The sequence below is a fragment of the Atheta coriaria genome, unplaced genomic scaffold (genome assembly GCF_025399875.1).
Source record: "Atheta coriaria isolate IRGN ID8LTWV9N9 unplaced genomic scaffold, Caltech_Dcor_3.1 hic_scaffold_3_pilon, whole genome shotgun sequence".
Classification (NCBI taxonomy): Eukaryota; Metazoa; Arthropoda; class Insecta; order Coleoptera; family Staphylinidae; genus Dalotia; species Dalotia coriaria.
The window spans coordinates 842,682-862,635 of record NW_027045445.1 but is presented as its reverse complement, the minus strand read 5'-3'; the positions used below and the strand labels follow the sequence as shown (position 1 = coordinate 862,635).

Sequence of the window (19,954 nt, the reverse complement as noted above, 5' to 3'; positions counted from 1 at the left end):
CACTGCATAGCGAAACGATGCGAATTAATGTCACCCCATCCTAGTGGCGTGCAAATGAGCAACCCTCGAACGTGCCAGACATGTCAAACGAACGTTTTCCGTTTCAATACGGACGAATAACTTGCGAATCCGATTAAATTTTAATTTACGCGTAACAAACACGTCTTTCAGGGTTAAAAATTAGGATAAATCAGAGGGGTAAACATTTTGGGAGCAGAAATAACTATTTATTTGTTAATAATTATTATTTTAATTCAGAAATGTTTAATTCTTGTTTGGCAGAACAAATTGGAAGTTTGAATTCATTTTAAACGTAAGTTTTCTGTGATTTAATTTCAATGCTGATATTAATATCGACACCTATCGGCGCAGTTCTCATTTATCCTTAACGTGGTTTTCTACTATTATGAGTTTAGTTCTAGATAGCAGATGTCGCTACCAGTATTAAAATGAATCTGGAAAATAAAAATTCTCATTTTTCGTGAAATTTTATTTACAAATTTAGTTAATAATTTTAAAAATAATTTAATTTTATTATTCATATTTGTTATTAAAAAAATAAATTTTAAATTTGTTAAACACCAGAGTCTTTTCTGATTTACTTTCAACATTGGATATTAGTGTCGACACCTATCGGCGAAGGTCTGACTTACTATTGACTATCGTTCTGATGAATATGAGAGTTTGAACAATTGCATTCAATCTCAAATCTTGTGCATCGTCGATGTACTTTTAATAAATTTCCAATAGCTAGGTGAGCGTCTAATATTAGTTGACGTAGAAAGGCTTGATTTAGAGAACTAATTATAGATTCATTGTGATGTACCAACAAGCATTTTATTAGTTCCGTTTGTAGTTAAACAATGTCGCCACCAGTATTCGAAAGGAAGCTGAATCAAACGGAATACAAAAAGAATTTGTATTTTTCTCGTAAATTTTACTTAGAAGCCTTGTTACAAAGTAAAATAACCGAAAACATGAACTCTTAATTTGGTTGTGCCAGATGGTGCACGTCCACACTTTGCAACGCTTTCGATATTTTCTTTTCTTCAACGGATAGAAACCGCGTGCGGTACCCGATTGCGCAATGCAAATAGAAATCATTCTCTCATTATCCGCGAAGTGTGACGAATGAACGCGCAACGCACCGCAAAAGAAGCAAAAATTCAAATTTCACATGTTCACACGAACTCTAACGATTTACATTCACATTTTGTCTTTAGACTGCAAGCCAAACTGCTAAAGTTAATTTAATCAAAACATTTTCAAAAGATATTATTGATAAAAACAAAATAATTTGTAAACAGTGAAAAAAATATTAAAATGAAGTAAAAAAGTTATTCTGGGAGTGTTCGTGTTCGTTGTTTTAAAGTGTGGACATTGTTGACATTGAAAGATGAGCCTTGACATGATGCAAAAGATTACACACCACCTTAAACATAAAGTCATCAATCAATCAACAGTTAAATCTAGGAGCAAATTGCTTCGTTGCAATAGCAAAAAGTGTAAGTATATGCCTCAAGCAACCAAAGTCACGATTATATTGTTCTGTTTATGATGTCAGTTAAAACACCTTAGACTAAAACTCAAGGTGGTTCTTTTTTGTTAATATAAACTTAGTACATAATTATATTATACGTACATAATAATTTGTATTTGTAATATGGTCATTTATTTGCCTTGAAAGAAGAAAAAACGCAAAAAGTGCATGTAAAATGTAAATGCATCAAAAATATTTATTATCGTTGCAAAATAGATTCGTATTACATTTGATGTAAGCATTCAAAGTATAGCAGAAAAAATATTTAATTTATAATATAAAAATGAATCACAGAATGTGTTGGTAAGCGCATAACTCAACAATGCCTAGACCAATTTGGCCAATTCTTTTTGAAAGTGTTCGTTAAAGTCCAAGGATGGTTTTTACAGCGAGAAATATTCGAATAATTAGCGGGGAAACTCTAAAGACAGTCCTTTTCTATAGGATAAAATTTGGCATTGAGATTCAATTATAGTTATAGTTAAATAGGTGAATCCGAGATGGCGCGCTAAAGTGCATTATTAACCATTCTTTATATAATTAATTTGTTTAAAATAAAATTGCGAATCTTATTGATAGAATTGACACATACTATGTCTAGAACAAGAGAGTAAAAACGAATTACATTTTTATTAAACACTACCAGGACTTTCCTTTACCAGGACGAAGTCGCGGGCAAAACCTACCACTACCCTAATTATTTTTAATTAATTACAAAAGGTGCAACATTCTCTTGAGAAATCATAGATTAATATTTACCTGTTGAATATTCCACCTAATCAACATATTTTTATTTATTTTTCTCTTTTTCACTTCGGCTAATTTAATTTTCAAACAAATAATAAACGTTTTTTGTTATAATACATAAATCGTAAAAATAACAAATAACAGTGTGAATTACCAATGAATTAATTTGCTTACGAATGCATTTATCGTTAATTTACATCGCGTATTCTTAGTGTGCAAGCACATCATGACTAGTGTGATTTAATGTTTTGGATTAGCGTCAGTCTTAGTTGAGATTTACTTAAGCCAAGACGCATCAAGCAATAATCCTGTTTTTTTTTAATTCAATAAAATCTATATAATTCTGTAGAATCAATCTGATAACAACATTTTTAATATCAATAAATAATGTGGTATTTGTTTCAAAATAGTTATAAACGAAATTAGCTAATTAATTCCAATTGGTTGGAGTTGGGGAATGTAAAATTAAAGAATTACTACTATCATCGTATCAACGGATGTGCGCCCACACCTACACTGCGCTATGAACAAATGTTTTTATCGTGGCTGTTTGCAGTCCGCACTCGAACAAGAAACAACAATGGAATTAAACATCAAGTAGTCACAAGTGATTCTTATAAACATTTTTGAAATTAATTAAAAATTGGTGTTACAAACGTTATCAACATTTGGATATTTCAATGTTTCTCTACAAGTGATGAAAAATAAGGTAATTATTTAAAAAAATAATCCAATAGAATTATTTAAATACACAAGTTTCATTACGTTATCTATCTACGAGTATATTGTCATGGTCAAACCAGAAAAATTATCTTAATCTTTTATTATTTTCTCAGATAATTATTTAACTCATCAGTTAACTCATTAAAATGCTAACCGCAGTTATATGTTTAATAATGTGGTGTTAAAGTTAGTTCTAAAGTAAAATAAAAGTGATTTGTGAATCTTTAAAGGTAAAAAACATTTTTAAAGGCGCAAGTGAAAACTTTCAATATAGATAAAGAAAGTGCGATACCATAAACTCCCAGACCAGAGAACAAACACTAATTGATTCTTATTTATTCATTGAGTTTACTAGCTATTACTCACTTTAGGCCATTATTTACATACATGTCGTATGCGTTAACTACTTAGGCACCTATATATTACGCACAATTCACGTGTTCACTATAAACGCTAAAACATTGAGTAGTTAAGTGTTTAAAGTAATTATAGGTTAGGTTATGTTACACTATGATATGTTACACTTTGTCAATATTTGGTTATGTTATACAAACAGGAAAGAGAACATAAAAAGTTACAGTTTTGAAAGGAATAATTTTCTTTTGTCAAACAATATAAGATATTCTTTATTAATCTAATTGTTTTATGATTGTGCATTGAAATTATCTTTATGAATTTATTATTAGTTACATCTTTATGTATCCGTTAATTTTATATGTTTCCTTGATGACTCAAGTTAATGATTCTGATGAATATATTCAATTGGTCATCATCGTTAAGGATGCATTCGAGTTATTATTCACTCGTGAAGTCATTGATTCGTTTATTCTACGTAGGTATAATTATTATCTAAACATTCACCTGTATTTTCATGGTCTTCTCAATCACGTTTATTTTAAATGCGTAAAATAAACTTATTGTTTTAATAAAATTTAAAAAATAGTTGTGGTTGGAAAATTTGCTACGCAATTCAAACATTAGACATTTATATCTCCAAAAATTGAGAAAAAAACATGTTGAAGCTAAAAATATCAAAAACTAGCTTTTGCCCGCGACTTCGTACCTGGTAGTGTTTAATAAAAATGTAATTCGTTTTTACTCTCTCATTCTAGACATAGTATGTGTCAATTCTATCAATAAGATTCGCAATTTCATTTTAAAGAAATTAATTATATAAAGAATTGCTAATAATGCACTCCAGCGCGCCATCTCGGATTCAACTATTTAACTATAACTATGATTGAATCTCAATGCCAACTTTTATCCTATAGAAAAGGGCTGTCTTTGGGTTTTCTTCGGCAATTATGCATTTTTTTTCGCCGTAAAAACCATCCTTGGACTTTAATGAACATTTAAAAAAAGAATTGGCCAAATTGGTCTAAGCGTTGTTGAGTTATGCGCTTACCAACACATTTTGTGATTCATTTTTACATTATAGATGTTTAAATTAAACATATTGTTGTAACAGAATTAAAAAATAGTTCTGATTGGAAAATTTACTGCGGCACTTATACCGTAACTCAAACATTGGATAAATTACACTATTACTACTTCTGATTAATCTTCTCAAATCGAGCGCGTGTTTCCTGGTTGTTTGTTCGATATTTGACGCCTCTAATACTTTCGTACACTTGTATTGCAGTTCACTTAGATTAATCGAATTGTGTGTTACAGCATTTCAGAATATCAGCTTTCATTTCCTTAACAAAATTACAATCAGTACCAGTGTAACACCAGTACGTTCTTAATTAATGCATATTTAAGCAGGAATTAATGTAATTATAACAGTTGACGCAAGCGACAGGTGATTTCTGATATTTAATTTGATATTTAGAAGTTTTGATATTCGATGGATTCTAGTGTTGAACTTTGCTGAAAAGTGTAGGAAATGGCTCGTTAAACGCGTAAATTATTCATAAATTACTTTGACACATTGACATTTAACGAATAGGCACAACTGAAAAGAGAAGTAATTAATTTTACATTTACAAAAGTTACTTGTAATTTTGGGTAAAATTACGTACGTGAAAATTTAAAATATAATTTTATTCTATCGACCCATCGACCTAGTAAAGAAATCCGAAACAATACAAGATGCAATAACAGTAATAATACATACTAGAATAGGACTGCACAATCCTTACGTTGGGTAAGGCCTGAATTAATGATGATCACACCGATGCACCCGACGCAACTGCAATAATTCTCATCAAATCATTCGGAACTATAACTGAACCACACAAAAATTGGAAAATAAATAATAAAAACTCTAAAAATAAAATTTAGTCCAAAATTGTCCATTATTTAGTTAAATATTACTAAATAATGGCGCCTTGACTATATATTTTTAATTTCTTATTTTAAACCAATGCGTTTATAATCAAAATTTTGGCAACGCAAGTCTAAGCTAAAACTGAACTACAAAAAGCGTAAAAATAGCTATTTAATGAAGTTTTAAATCATGTAATGGCTTAAAATTTTTCTTTCCTGTTTACGATAAAAATGGCAAAATGCCAACGCAAAAAATCGAACCGAATTGGAGCAATCCAGATGACAATTGCAGGATGCAGTAGTCCTTGCGTAGATTCCGATCTGCAGATGTCCTGCGCACCGCGCATGCGTGATATATCGACGCGGCGCAGCCGCCGCCTCATACCGCCGCCGCAAAATCTCTCGCTTTTCGCAGTCGCAGTGGTCGCGGCAACGCATCAACAACATAAAATAAAAACAAGCATGAATCAAATTAAGCTCATAATTGAAACTTTCAAATAGACAACCACACTGTGCGCACTGAATAATTATAGATTGCAACAATCGCACATGGTGTTATGATTACTTATTATTAATTTATTTGTTTAGTGTTGAAGCGCTTGAATATTTATCAATGCACGTGATGTGATATTTCCGTTTGTATTTTATTTCGGTATTCAAGTCAAGTTTAAGTTGGATAGACGTGAATTTCCCAACATGTAGTCTGTGCAAGTGCGGCTCAACAGCCACTGTAAAATGGATGAAGCTGCATCATGAGAGGAGATTCGCGCTTTAGTGCCTCGTTTGCACGAAACGTGAGTTTTATTTCGCTGGAACGCACCCTCCAACAACACATCAGTACCGACTCATTATTAATTCGTTGCACTTTGAGATTACGCTTAGGTAACTCTCAAAACGGTTAAAGTCAGGTTATGTTCGTTTTTCAATTTAACTTTAAATATCCTGGGAATTGAAAAACAAGCGAAAAAATTTGTTCAAATTAATTTTACTTTAATTTTTTTTTAATTTTAAACGAAAAATTTTTAAAAAGAAAAAATTTTACTTTCAGAAATATGGAGTCTGCGAAAACGACTTTACAGTTTCACCGCTACATGCTTTATCTGATCCTCGCTGTGCCAATAATCATCACTTGTTATCAACTGGGCACGATACGGACAAACAACGAAATAGTCTTTCATACGAACGGTAGGACGACTGTTTTAGACCTATTATCCAAATCAACGCCTGTTTTTGTTTCCCAAGGCGAGTATTTAATAAAAACGCCGCAATGCACAATTCTCGACCTCGATCCGTGGAATCCGGACGCGAGGCATTTCTACAAGAACGAAAGTTATACATCCTGCACATCGCATCCGCTCTTAACCAGTGTTCACATGAACGAAAACAATACCGTCGCCATTTTAGTGGTCGACAAAAAACTAGTGCCAAAGTACGCCAAAGATGGCGTTAGTTGTTGCGTCAGCAGTGTCAATCGTGGCTCTGGCGTCGAAATAGATAATAAAATTACGTAAGCATTGACCACATGCATGTTTATTGAGTTGCCTACTTCACAACTACTAAGTTGTAATTATTATTTTTGATTGTAGATATACAAAATGTCGAACAATATCAAATAATTCGATTGAAATCGATAATGATCGTCCGTCTATGGTAACGTGTCGCAGTTTGAAGAAAAAGAAAGAGGTTTACAAAAATGTTCACGTTCCCATTGCGATAACACCCACGATACTCAACAAAACACTCAATTTTAAATCCTTCGCCCGCCCATTGAGTGTGTTATGGGTGGGAATTGACAGCGTGTCTCGATTGAATATGATCCGCACCATGCCGAAAACACGCGCATTTCTTCTCAACGATCCTTCATGGCTAGAATATAAAGTATTTAATAAAATCGGGGATAATACATTCCCGAATTTAATGGCGATGCTCACCGGCTTGGATAATACTCAGGCGTATAGCCGCTGCAATCCGAAAACTCCCGGTGGTTTAGATAAATGTGATTTTATCTGGCATCGATTTTCCGCCCATAATTATGTCACAGCCTATGCGGAGGACTCTTACGTAATGGCTACGTTTAACTATGGAAAAAAAGGTTTTACAACACCACCGGTTGATTATTACATGCGTAGTTATCAGTTGGCTTGTGGTGATTTAAAAGCGCGTACAGTGGACAATTCGCCATATTGTACTGGACCGGAAGTAGATGGCGAGAGAATATGGCGTGCGGCAAAGGAATTCACACGCGTTCATGGAAATCATTCGTATTTTGGTTTCTTCTGGATGAATACCTACAGTCATCAGCAGTTGAATACGCCTGGAAGGATGGATGCTAAGGTGCAAGCATATATGAACGATTTAATGAAACTGGCCGACAATAACACGGTGATTATCTTCCATAGCGATCATGGCATCCGATTCGGCAAGATTCGAAACACACTCACTGGTTATATTGAAGAACGAATGCCGTTTTTGTTTATGAAGTTTCCGGCGTGGTTCCAGGAACAATTTCCAGAAGAATATAATAATTTAAAGCTTAATCAGGATAGGTTAATCACGCCGTATGATATGTACATGACTCTTCAGGATATTTTGCAATATTCTGGGTTTGATGATGATATAACGCAGAGTGAAGGATGTCAAAATTGTCATTCGTTGTTTGCTCCCATTGATTTGAATAGATCTTGTGCAGATGTCGCTATTGCGGAACATTGGTGTACCTGTTTCAACTATCGCAAGGAAGATGGCGCTACTAAACTTGCGCATAAAGCTGCGCGTTTGCTTATAGAAAAAATCGAAAATATTACTGCGGAGAAGAATGCAACGTCAAAATGTGCCAAATTTAAACTTGTGAAAATACTGAATACATATAGATCGCAGTGTTTTGAAGATGGCGCTGACTGTGACCAGAACTTTTTGATCGTCGTGATTGAAACGAAACCTACGGCTACTTTTGAAGCTACGATGAGTTTGAAATACAATGGAAAGAAACTCAAGGGTGCAGTTTTAGATGACATTGAAGACAATGTCGAAATGAAAATGTATAGCGGCATTAGTCGGCTAGATGCGTATGCGCAAACTGCTAAGTGCACGGATGATACTTATTTAAAGTTGATGTGTCACTGCAAGTAAAAGTGTCAAACATTTGTAAAGTTTTGTAATTTATATCGTGATTATAGTACTTAAGAATCTACTAATTTGTAAATAAATTATATCAGCGAAAATTTATCTATAATTTAAAAATGAATCGCTAAATGTGTTGGTAAGCGCATAACTCAACAACGCCTAAACCAATTTGGCCAATTCAATTTTAAAATGTTCGTTAAAGTCCAAGGATGGTTTTTACGGCGAGGAAAATTCGAATAATTGCTGGGAAAACACTAAAGACAGAGCTCTTTTCTATAGAATAAAATTTGGCATTGAGATTCAATCATAGTTTTAGTTAAATAATTGAATTCGAGATGGCGCGCTAAAGTGCATTATTTGCAATTCTTTATATAATTAATTTCTTTAAATAAAACTGCGAATCTTATTGGTAGAAGTGACACATACTATGTCGAGAACAAGAGAGTAAAAACGAATTACACTTTTATTAAACACTACCGTGACGAAGTCGCGGGCAAAAGCTGGCGTATTGTGAAATTTTGATTTAAAAAAACTAAAGACAGCCCTGCACAACTGCTACAAACAAAGTTGCCTACATAGTTCTAAATTTTCAACGTTTTGAAATTAAATTATTCTGGTAATTAATGCATCCTGAATATTCATTAGTGAAAACAAATGCGTTAATTATACCAGTGGGATTTCTGACTTTGCCCTCAATCTAAACACTAATGCAGTCTAACTGCCGCCGTTAGCACCGTTACAAGTATTTTCGGACGTCACGCGCGTATTAATAAACTTAACAACCGTAAATACTAAACACGATCACATTTAGATAGTATTAATCGTAGGAAGTGTTTAAATTCACTTTTTGCGGTTGTAAATCAATTTATTCCAAACGTTTTCCGCATGTTTTATGGTGTATTGCATATTTATACGTAGGTATCGTGATGACTGTCGTGTTGCGACTGTAAAGATAGAGTGAAACAAATGGTACCAAGGAATAAAATCGACGCGACAGCGAATTCGCCTCGCATTACTTTTGCGTCTCTGTCGTCCTGAGTTACGTTTTAACCGGTGCAAATGACGAGGCGGCGCGTTAAAATGGCATTTCTCTCACAACGCGCGATCATAACACACACCGGTTCAATTAATATAAGAAAAGTGAAGTAACCTTTTTGCATCGCATAGAAATAAAAAATATGTTAAACCTAGTGACCTGTTACCATAAACAAGAACTTTGTTTATCTGCATTAAAGTGAACAATGACTAATTAAAATCTGAAGTGCGATAAGTGGGTTAGTTGCGATAGAAGAAAATGCGGGCGACACGGAGACCGAAACTATTTCTCCTGCTTGTGTTTGCGTTTCTCGTTTTTCTCGCGTGCAAATTCATCCCGGTGCACTATTTCCTCAACACGGACTATAATTACTACCTCACTCAAGGTAACAAACTTTAACCAACTCGACAAACTTTAATAATTTTAAACACAAACATTTCTTTTCTTAAAAATGGCTTTGTTTACCCATCATATGAATCATAACAATATTTAATCATTTACTTAACAATGCAACGTGATAAAATTCAAGTAAATATATTTATCTTATCGTATATTCCAGTGAAGGCAGTTAATAAATAATTCAGATATGGTTCAATTTTAATTTATTCAATAAAATATTATAGATTTTTGTAATATGTGACTAGTTTAATGAATTTTTAATATTCTAAGATGGCTTCTACCTGTTGATTTCACCAACATGTCGGATTGTCAATCTCAATCCATGGAACGACGACGCCAAGCGTTATTATGTCAAAAAGACGTACTACTCATGTGCAACCAGTGCCATATTGACTGAAATGGTGTTAGATTCCAATAAAATCGACGTTTATTTACAACGAAACCACGAAATTCTCTCTGTGGATTATCCTGATCTGACATGTTGTGTTTCTAACGTCACACGAGCGCAGTCGCCATCTTTAAACAACACATATGATGATAATAAAGCGATGTAAGTTAATTAATTATCAAAATTAATGTTTAATAATTTAAATTTTGTTTTAGATTGAGTGAATGCATAAAATTCTCAAGTTTTCCTCTGAAAGTCTCTAATGAACATGCGACGTATATTCGCTGTGCAGATATTGCGACATCGAAACTCTACGAAAATATCCATCAACCCATTGCGCTGACAGCTTCCGTCCGAAGTAAACTAAACAAGTTAACGTTAAAAACTGACTTGAAAACACGCGAAAAAGTACTTAAGCGTACACATCGTAAAATGAACGTGTTAATTCTTGGTATTGATAGCATATCTCGACTTAATCTCATTCGTACAATGCCACACACTTATAATTTACTGCAATCTAATCCCAGTTGGATGGAGTTTAAGATTTATCAAAAAATGGGAGAAAATACGCTACCGAATCTGATGGCTATCTTAGCAGGTTTTAATTTATCACAGACCTACGACATTTGTAAACCTTCACTTCCTGGTGGTTTAGATAACTGTCCATTTATCTGGAGGAGATTCTCTGATAAAGGTTATATCACAGCATATGCGGAGGATTTAGCGAAAATCGCCACGTTTAATTTTGAACGACCTGGATTTAATAATTCCCCGGTTGATTATTACACTCGTGCATATCACTTGGGCTGTGCACACTTCCTATCAACTACTACATTTGACGGCGCGCCATTTTGTTCCGGTTTGGTGCAAGATGGTGAACGGGTTTGGAACGTCGCGATGGATTTCGCACGTTTACACAAACACAATCCACATTTTGGTTTCTTTTGGACGAATAGCTACTCACACGAAGATGTTAACACACCAGCTAAGATGGATGACAAAGTTCGTGATTATCTGATGGAAATATCTGATATTGTAGAAGATAACACTTTGATTATATTTTTGAGTGATCATGGTATAAGATTCGGACCAATTAGGAACACACTGACTGGATATTTAGAAGAACGTCTGCCTTTTCTTTATTTTCGCTTTCCGAAGTGGTTTCCGAAGGAGTATCCAGATCAGTACGCCATTTTGAAAATGAATACACAACGTATGGTGACACCGTTTGATCTGTACATGACATTACAACAAGTTTTAAACATGGCGGATGAATCATATGAAATGGAACCATCTTTAGGTTGTCCCAAGTGTAAATCGTTAATGGAGTTGATTCCGTTAGAAAGGTCATGTCAAGATGCGAATATTACTGATCATTGGTGTACATGTTCGAATTTAATTGAAATTGATACAAACTCAGACCGAATCAAAATGGCTGCTGATGTTGCGGTAGGAAAGTTAAATTCACTCATTGTACAATTAAATGGGGAACAGTTGTGCGAGCGTTATAGACTTGATAGAGTGTTGAAAGCGTATCAAGCTACTAATCATTATGGTGGGAATGATGATCTTGTTGTTGTTGAATTCCAGACTTTCCCGAAAGCACAGTTTGAAGTTAGCATGCATACGGGAAATATGGAAGCGTACGGTGGGTTTTCACGCTCGGATAGTTATAAAACAACAAGCGGATGTACGAACAGTCGTAACTTGCAAATGTTTTGTTATTGCAAGGAAACTAGTGAGCATTGGATTGACAGAACTGATGGAATTTAAGTTATTTATACAGATGTGCTGTAATTAATGGTCAATTCAATTGTTTTATTAAGCAGAATTATGTTTACTTTGTTAAAATTTTATTGAAATGTTAATAAAACGATTTTTCATGGTTTTTGTTTTGTTATTGGAGATTTTGGCAAAGTTTTGAAAAACTTGCATTGTGTGTATGATTGGTTGCCTACAACAAACTCCCGTTTTATTTTTTTGTAAAACAATTTTTATGTGTTTAATTGATGGTAGGTGTATTTATCAGATCTGAAAATTATTTAATTTATATTTCGGAAACAAAGCGAAAACAATATTTATTTAAATGTAAAAATCAAAATTGACAGCAATGTTTAACGTCCAGCTGTTCAAAACACAATTCCCAAGTGTACAACTTGAAATTTTTACGTGTGCGCCTTCCAAATAAATTGTAAACGAAGCACGGTGAGTTTAAACAATTTCAACATTCGAACATTTTATGTTGTCGAAGCACACCGGAAGTCAAAATCTTCCATGCGTTTCATACGTTGAAGAGCGCGGGAATCGGTCAACTTGTCCGCCATTGTACAGTTGCTCTCAACCTCCTTCCAACACATTGTCGAACTCTGCCTAACACACGACTATGGTATAGGTCTGTTTCGTTTCAATCTGTTGAGTCGATGCGATCCGCTCGGCGCGCGCAAAAAAATTTGGTGGGAATCCGCGGCGTGGTGTCCGCATCGCATCTCTCGCAGCCCGCAACCGCACCAGCCCAGCATGGCGCAACAGATCGACGATCTTTTTGATTGTTTCAACGACGACGACGACAACGATGAGGACAACACCACCAGCAGTGATGCAGCCGGCAAAGATGCCGCTGCCCGGCAAGACGAGATGGCCAAGCGGTGAGTCGCGGATGTTGATTAGCCTAACCTAAAATGAGCACGCCATTCCATGCGCGCCGCGGTAATAAAATCTTGCTTTGTGTAGAGTCGCCGCCGTCGACATCAAAAACTCCAAGCGTGAGTTAAATGACGACGAAGTCGCTGCCAACAAGAAGTTGAAGACCGACGACGACGTCAACGTCGATGACATTAAGTAAGTCTTTGAATACATGCGCTTTTTTTTGTTATCAAGAGATATCCAATTTGAAGTCATATTCTGATAACCTTCAAACATTCAAACCAATTTATTTCGTTGCTTCTAGCTTTGAAGAGTTGAGAAACAGAATATTGGTGCATCCAATTGAAACAACTGGCTCATGCACACATGAAGTTGCATGTCCTCCAGGTCATGGATACACTCCACTTCTACCAGGAAGAGCAGAGCCTGCCAAAACTTACACATTCACTTTGGATGCTTTCCAAACTGAATCCATTCTTTGCATTGAAAATAACCAAAGTGTTTTGGTTTCTGCTCATACTTCAGCTGGCAAAACTGTTGTTGCTGAGTAAGTACACATGTTTACAGATACTTTTTTATAATTTAAAATGGTGATTCATATTGCACATGTTGGCTGCAAACTTTGTTTAACCGCCAAATTCAAAATGGCGGAATGCATGACTGGATCAACAACTTTTGTTTTTTTACCCACCAGATACGCGATTGCAACCTCCTTGAGAAATAAACAACGAGTAATCTACACAACACCGATCAAAGCGTTGTCGAATCAAAAATATCGTGAATTTTACGATGAATTCAAAGACGTTGGCCTTGTGACTGGCGACGTGACAATCAACCCCAGCGCTTCATGTTTAATCATGACCACTGAAATTCTGCGGAACATGTTGTACCGCGGTTCGGAGATTATGCGTGAAGTCGGCTGGGTTGTCTTCGATGAAATCCACTACATGCGTGACAAGGAACGAGGCGTCGTCTGGGAAGAAACGCTTATCCTGCTGCCGCACAACGTGCACTTTGTTTTTCTTTCGGCGACTATTCCCAATGCAAGACAATTTGCCGAATGGGTAGCACATTTGCACCATCAGCCATGTCACGTCGTCTACACTGACTACCGTCCCACGCCGCTGCAACATTTTGTTTTTCCGTGTGGCGGACAAGGCATCCACATGGTTGTAGATGAGAATGGTACATTTAAGGAGGACAACTTTTCCACTGCCATGGCGGTGTTGGAAAATGCTGGCGATGCAGCAAAGGGTGATCAGCGCGGACGCAAAAGTGGTTTTGCTAATAAAGATTCCGAGGGAACGGATATTTTTAAGATTGTGAAGATGGTTATGGAGAGAAACTTTGCGCCAGTGATTGTATTCAGCTTCAGCAAGAAGGATTGCGAACTTTATGCAACAACCATGACAAAGTTGGATTTTAATACAGGTATGAAAGAAAATACTTTCATTTACAAACAAATTATGTTATTTTTTTCTTTTTTTCGTTAATCAGGTGCTGAAAAACTACTTGTTGATGAAGTCTTTTCAAATGCCATGGATGTTCTCAACGAAGAAGACAAGCACTTACCACAAGTTGAGAATTTACTCCCTTTGTTAAGACGCGGAATCGGAATTCATCATGGCGGTCTATTGCCAATTCTGAAAGAAACTATCGAGATTCTCTTTGCCGAGGGACTGATTAAGGCATTGTTTGCGACGGAGACGTTCGCCATGGGCTTAAACATGCCGGCGCGCACTGTGCTATTCACAGGTATGCGCAAATTCGACGGACGTGATTATCGCTGGGTGAGTAAAATTTAAATGAGCATGCAATTCGGTGTAATTTTATGCAAAATCTAATCCCCTGTGCCGTAAAACTTTATTTCAATGACGTATACTTTACTATCACACTAAACAGTTAAGATAAAATATACGCCAACTCTCGAAACTGATATTTATTAAACTTTTTTTGATTAAATTTTAAATATTTTAATTTAATCGAGCGTAATAGATGTACGAAAAGAATGCATCAGCAGGATTCATGTCGTTGGCGTTGTGATTCACGTTCGTTTTAGCGGTTGGTCACGTTTCGTTTGGTTTAATCGCGTTTTTATCGCTTTGTGTAACATAACTCCACCGTTGTCGGGCCATTTTATTATGACGTTGCATGACGTCAGACAAAACCCCAGTCGTATTGTTTATTTGGATCAATTTCTGAGGTGTTTCTCTGATTTTTACTCCCTTCTATATTAATCTTACAATAATGAATATTCTTAAGCGTGATCAAAACAAAAAAAATAACTGATAGAGGTAACAGAAACCACCTATGCGCCATTTTGTTCCATGTTGCAAACGTCTCATTGTGGAACATTCAATCCTCCTACTATAAACAAACTATTTGATTACTTTAATGTTTTTCTTCAGTTAACGTCTGGTGAATATATACAAATGTCCGGCCGAGCTGGTCGGCGTGGTTTGGACGACAAAGGTATCGTTATTTTAATGGTGGACGAGAAGCTGCCGAAAGCGGAAGGCCGCGAAATCGTCAAGGGTCAGCCAGATCCGATCAATTCGGCGTTTCATCTGACATATAACATGGTATTAAATCTGTTGCGCGTTGAAGAGATCAATCCGGAGTACATGCTGGAGCGTTCATTCTATCAATTCCAGAATCAGGCGGCCATTCCGGGTCTTTATGATGGTGAGCAATAATATTTTTAATTTTAAATCATTTTACATAGATAACTGATGTCGTTTTTGTTATTTGTAGATTATGAAAAAGTAAAACAGAAGTATGACGCGTTTAAGATTGACAACGAAGAAGAAATCGCTTCGTATTATGCGATTCGCACCGAGCTGGACGCCCTGGGTGAGCAATTTCGCGGATTTATCACCAAACCGAAACACTTGGTGCAATTTTTACAAGCGGGACGACTTGTTAAAGTGAGTTATTCGCAGAATTTTGCATTTTACACACCAATCTTAATCCCTATCTGAGAAATATATCCAAAAGCAATTAGGTATTCGGGGAAACATTTGAGTATTACTTTGGAAATTATTTAAATCTCAATAATTCTTGTTATGACGGGTAGTTCAATGTGGTGTGATTGTACATTTGTTGCAGATTAAGATGAACGGCAATGAATACGATTGGGGTGCGATCGTAAACTTTAAGAAGGTGGCGGAGACGACCGGTCGAATGAAAGCTAATCCGATGAGGAGCGCCACTAAAATTCAGGTCGACTTACTTTTGCATGTGCTTCCCGCTGCGAGTAAGGATGACGAGGAAATTCCAAAACCTTGTCCAGCTAATCAGGTAAGAAACGATTTTATAACGGCAATTTTAAATTATAAAGTAATATGAGCAATTATTTATTAGAATTATTATTTATTTGATGCTTTTTTAAGGTTGGTGAAGTAGAAGTTTTGGCGGTTTCTTCAACGCTAATAACTCATATTTCATCGGTACGCCTGCACTGTCCGAACGATTTGCGTTCACGCGATGCTCGCCGTGGTGTACATAAAGCCATCTGCGAGGTGAAAAAACGCTTCCCTGGTGGTCCACCACTTCTTAACCCAATTAACGACATGAAAATTTCTGACGGCGAGTTTGAAGGCATCGTGAAAAGGATTGAAAGTTTAGAAAAACGGTAAATATTTAAAAGGATAGCATTTTTACAAAACTAATTTATATGTTGTGCAGCATGTATGAACACCCTATGCATAAAAAGGACAGTCTTACCGGCGATTATGCATCGTATGAACAAAAAGTACAATGCCAGGAACAACTAGCAGCCGCCAAAAAGAAACTGATGGATGCTAAATCTGTTCTTCAGTTAGACGAGCTAAAATGTCGCAAACGAGTTCTTCGGCGGTTAGGATACTGCACGAATGCGGATGTTATACAACTGAAAGGACGTGTAGCATGTGAACTTAGCAGGTATGAAAGTAATTTTTGTTTTAATGTTACTTATTCATTAAAAAAAAAACATTCGATTTTGCAGTGGTGATGAATTGCTCATTTCCGAAATGATCTTCAACGGCATATTTGGCGCTCTTGCTCCTGCGCAAGCATGTGCTCTGCTCAGCTGTTTTGTTTTCGACGAAAACACCTCTGGAAATTCATTTCCTAAGCTCTCCGAGGAGTTATGTGGTGCCCTACGTCAAATGCAAGACATAGCGCGCCGTATAGCCAAGGTGAGCACAGAAGCGCGACTTCCTCTTGACGAGGACAAGTATGTGGAGCGTTTTAAGCCAGCCATGATGGATGTCGTCTTTGCATGGTGCAACGGATCGGCGTTTTGTGAACTGTGTAAGATGACCGATGTGTTTGAGGGATCGATCATTCGCTGCATGCGACGACTTGAAGAACTTCTTCGGCAAATGGTGCAGGCGTCGAAAACTATAGGCAACACCGATCTAGAAGATAAATTCAACACGGCCATCAAACTAATCAAGCGCGATATAATTTTTGCATCAAGTTTGTACTTGTAATTTGCAGATATAATTAGTAGTAAGAATTTTAAATTAAGCAACGACGTGCGATGCTTTTTGGTGTGCGTTAGCCTTGGACGCGATTGTTTTCGCGGAGGGTTGTGCTACCTGAAGCTTAACTTGGTACCTGGTGCCTCAGGCCAGTTTCAGTCGCCACTACAATTCTTGGAAGTGCGACATGACTGACGGTGGGGGTTTCACTACCCCTAGAAATTTTTGTATAAATGGGGCTCGTTTGTCACGAGGCGATTCAGTGTACAACCGAGTGTGATCTTGAACACATCTCGACTCCAGCAACAAAATTGTTAGTTAATCAGTTTGTAGTGACTGAGTGATGTGCGCCGATGGCGAGTTGTAATAAATCGCGAATTCTGGCGATTTCAATCTGTTCAATATGCTGCGTTTGAGGCGCATAGTACGGATTGAACTCGCCCCAATTCGGATTTAAGCTTTAACACTCGTCGCTCTACTTGTGAAAATGTGTTAATAATTTTAAGTCAACGTGCGAATGAAACATGGTGACGAGCCGTGGGATCTTCCAGTACACCAATATTTTTAATTTGGAGTACGGAATGATCTCGCGTTTTGCTGCCATCTGCATATCTGCAAATATTCAATTGAAATTATTTTTTATTTTTGTTTTCAAACAAGATGCAATTGGTTGTCTTTGGTTATCTAGCCGTGTGATGATTTGCTTTTCGGACGGCTGGCGTTACCAAAACAAGCAGTTGTATAAAGATCTACAAGTTGAACCACTGCGATGCTTCTATCAAATGGATACCTTTGTCAAGGAACTATTGGTGTGGTTTGTAGTTTTTCTTTCATATCACAGCCATTAGTAACTTGACGATGGAATTCAATATCAGCTGAAAATTATTATTGCAATTATTTTGTTTATACTTTTGTTATAGATTCGTGATTTAGAAGTGTTCGGATATTCCGCTCGAGTGCTTTGGTCTAGTCGCATTGGTTTTGGTTTGTGACTAGATCAAACATTCGCGTTAAGTATCCAACTATTGCAACGGTTGCTGGTCTTGCCTGATGATATAAACTGTTTGGTTTTCCTTGCGTTGGTAATGTGGCTTTAATGGTATTCTTGAAATCCATAAAGCTATGTTAGCAATGCAATGCAGACTAATTATTCTACAAGTTGTGAGTTGTTCATCTTATGTAGCATGTTCTACAATATAAAATACAATACAATAAATAAATTTATATAAATATATACAAATTTGTTATTTTGTTCCTTATTTTATGCAATTATTTCAGAGAAAGCAGTCGAATTTCTGCCGAAAGACAATGCCATTTAGTTGATATCGTTTTCTGTCGATAGACAGATAAAATGATGAAGAACCTCTGTACACAATGATTTTATTAATTTTTAAAAATAAATTTATCAATTTATAAAATGTGAAAGAGGGACTTTTTTGTGTTGAAGAACAGGGCCGCACTTTTTTGATTGAATTATTTTTGTTCGAAAGACAGGGACGAACTTTTTTTGTTCAAGATATTTTGTTGTCGAAATACAGGATCGAACTTTTTTATTAAAATGAGAACAGAACCCATTTCATATTTCAAGTGTTTTTGCATTGTGCTCAATCGTGCTATTGTGCTCTACTGAGCAAATGCGTTAAAATTTAAAATGGTGATTTCTGCCAAAACCTTTATGCTGAATACAAAATGGTACTAAGATAAATGAACCAGGATAGCGTTTTCTTTAATTTTCTGATATAAAAGTACAAATTTGTAACTTTTAATTTTTGACTAAGGAATGATGGAAAAACTGAAGAAAGCAGTTTATCGCACTTTTCCTGCAAACTAATAGAGTTAAAGAAAAATGGTTTTCAGATTCGTATTCAGAGTGGAATTCTGCCATATATAACACTTAAAAATTTTCAATTTACTGCACTTACGTAATTATTGAAAATGGCTAATAACATGAAAATTAATTAAGATAATGGATCAAAACTTTAAAAAATTGATTCCTTGTATCATTCTTCACACGATTGGAAAATTTCGAGAAAATCCGAAGGGTGATTCAATTTAGTCTGTACCGATTTTCACCCGACTTTTCCGAAATATTGATGTTATCGGAAAACTGACTGGATATCTTTCATCGCATTGTAATTCTCTATCAATTGGCGTTCTCCATTTTCTGGTAGCTTACAATTTAATTTTTAGGCCAAAAAATCATCAAGTGTAACCTCTTGACTATTTTCGGTGGTTTTTGATCAACTTCTCAAAATCGAAAAACTAAATCTGCCATTTTATAGCTTGTGATCAGTGCATGAGAAAAGTGTAAAAAGTTTTTTTGTAACTTTTATAGTTTTCGAGAAAATTGCATCGGAAGATCAATTTTCATCTTTGGAAAAGTACAAATTTTGAAGTCCTATCTTCTGTAGAATTGTTTGCTGAATGCAACGTCGTTTTCCGTTTTTGTTCATCTCGATTAGTTTTAGAGATAATCGGCATTTAAATGTTGCTGGAAGTGCGGGTTTCACCCAAACGCGTCTATGGGGGAAATGGTAAGCAGTAGGAATGAGTAAAAAGTCGTATTTAAAACGAAATTAAAAACCCCTCTACACAATGGTTTTATTGGTTTTCAA

At 35.9% G+C, this 19,954-nt stretch overlaps 3 protein-coding genes across 8 annotated transcripts; all 3 read left to right on the top strand.

The window, feature by feature from the left end:
• Nucleotides 1-1,117: 1,117 nt before the first annotated feature.
• Nucleotides 1,118-8,502, top strand: LOC135804024 (uncharacterized). Of its 5 annotated transcripts, XM_065317786.1 has the most exons (4): nt 5,693-6,075; nt 6,330-6,466; nt 6,524-6,788; nt 6,868-8,502. In XM_065317786.1, the coding sequence occupies exons 2-4, from the start codon at nt 6,334-6,336 to the stop codon at nt 8,408-8,410; spliced, it is 1,941 nt and encodes a 646-aa protein (XP_065173858.1). In that variant the 5' UTR covers nt 5,693-6,075; nt 6,330-6,333; the 3' UTR covers nt 8,411-8,502. The 5 variants fall into 5 exon arrangements, with proteins under 5 accessions (XP_065173856.1, XP_065173855.1, XP_065173857.1 ...); XM_065317784.1 differs by lacking the exon at nt 5,693-6,075 and adding an exon at nt 1,118-1,505 and having other exon boundaries at nt 6,330-6,788; XM_065317783.1 differs by lacking the exon at nt 5,693-6,075 and adding an exon at nt 2,555-2,996 and having other exon boundaries at nt 6,330-6,788.
• Nucleotides 8,503-9,103: 601 nt separating this feature from the next.
• LOC135804025 (uncharacterized) lies at nt 9,104-12,115 on the top strand. The gene is made up of 3 exons (XM_065317787.1): nt 9,104-9,825; nt 10,110-10,389; nt 10,443-12,115. The coding sequence occupies exons 1-3, from the start codon at nt 9,699-9,701 to the stop codon at nt 11,998-12,000; spliced, it is 1,965 nt and encodes a 654-aa protein (XP_065173859.1). The 5' UTR covers nt 9,104-9,698; the 3' UTR covers nt 12,001-12,115.
• A 164-nt stretch (nt 12,116-12,279) lies between these two features.
• Mtr4 (exosome RNA helicase Mtr4) lies at nt 12,280-17,721 on the top strand. 2 transcript variants are annotated; one of them, XM_065318005.1, is made up of 12 exons: nt 12,280-12,432; nt 12,620-12,872; nt 12,958-13,065; nt 13,175-13,417; nt 13,565-14,301; nt 14,368-14,660; nt 15,279-15,555; nt 15,625-15,797; nt 15,979-16,170; nt 16,263-16,504; nt 16,558-16,794; nt 16,859-17,721. In XM_065318005.1, exons 2-12 carry the CDS (start codon nt 12,745-12,747, stop codon nt 17,346-17,348), a joined length of 3,120 nt encoding a protein of 1,039 aa, XP_065174077.1. In that variant the 5' UTR covers nt 12,280-12,432; nt 12,620-12,744; the 3' UTR covers nt 17,349-17,721. The 2 variants fall into 2 exon arrangements, with proteins under 2 accessions (XP_065174077.1, XP_065174078.1); XM_065318006.1 differs by lacking the exon at nt 12,280-12,432 and having other exon boundaries at nt 12,619-12,872.
• The last annotated feature ends 2,233 nt before the right edge of the window (nt 17,722-19,954 follow it).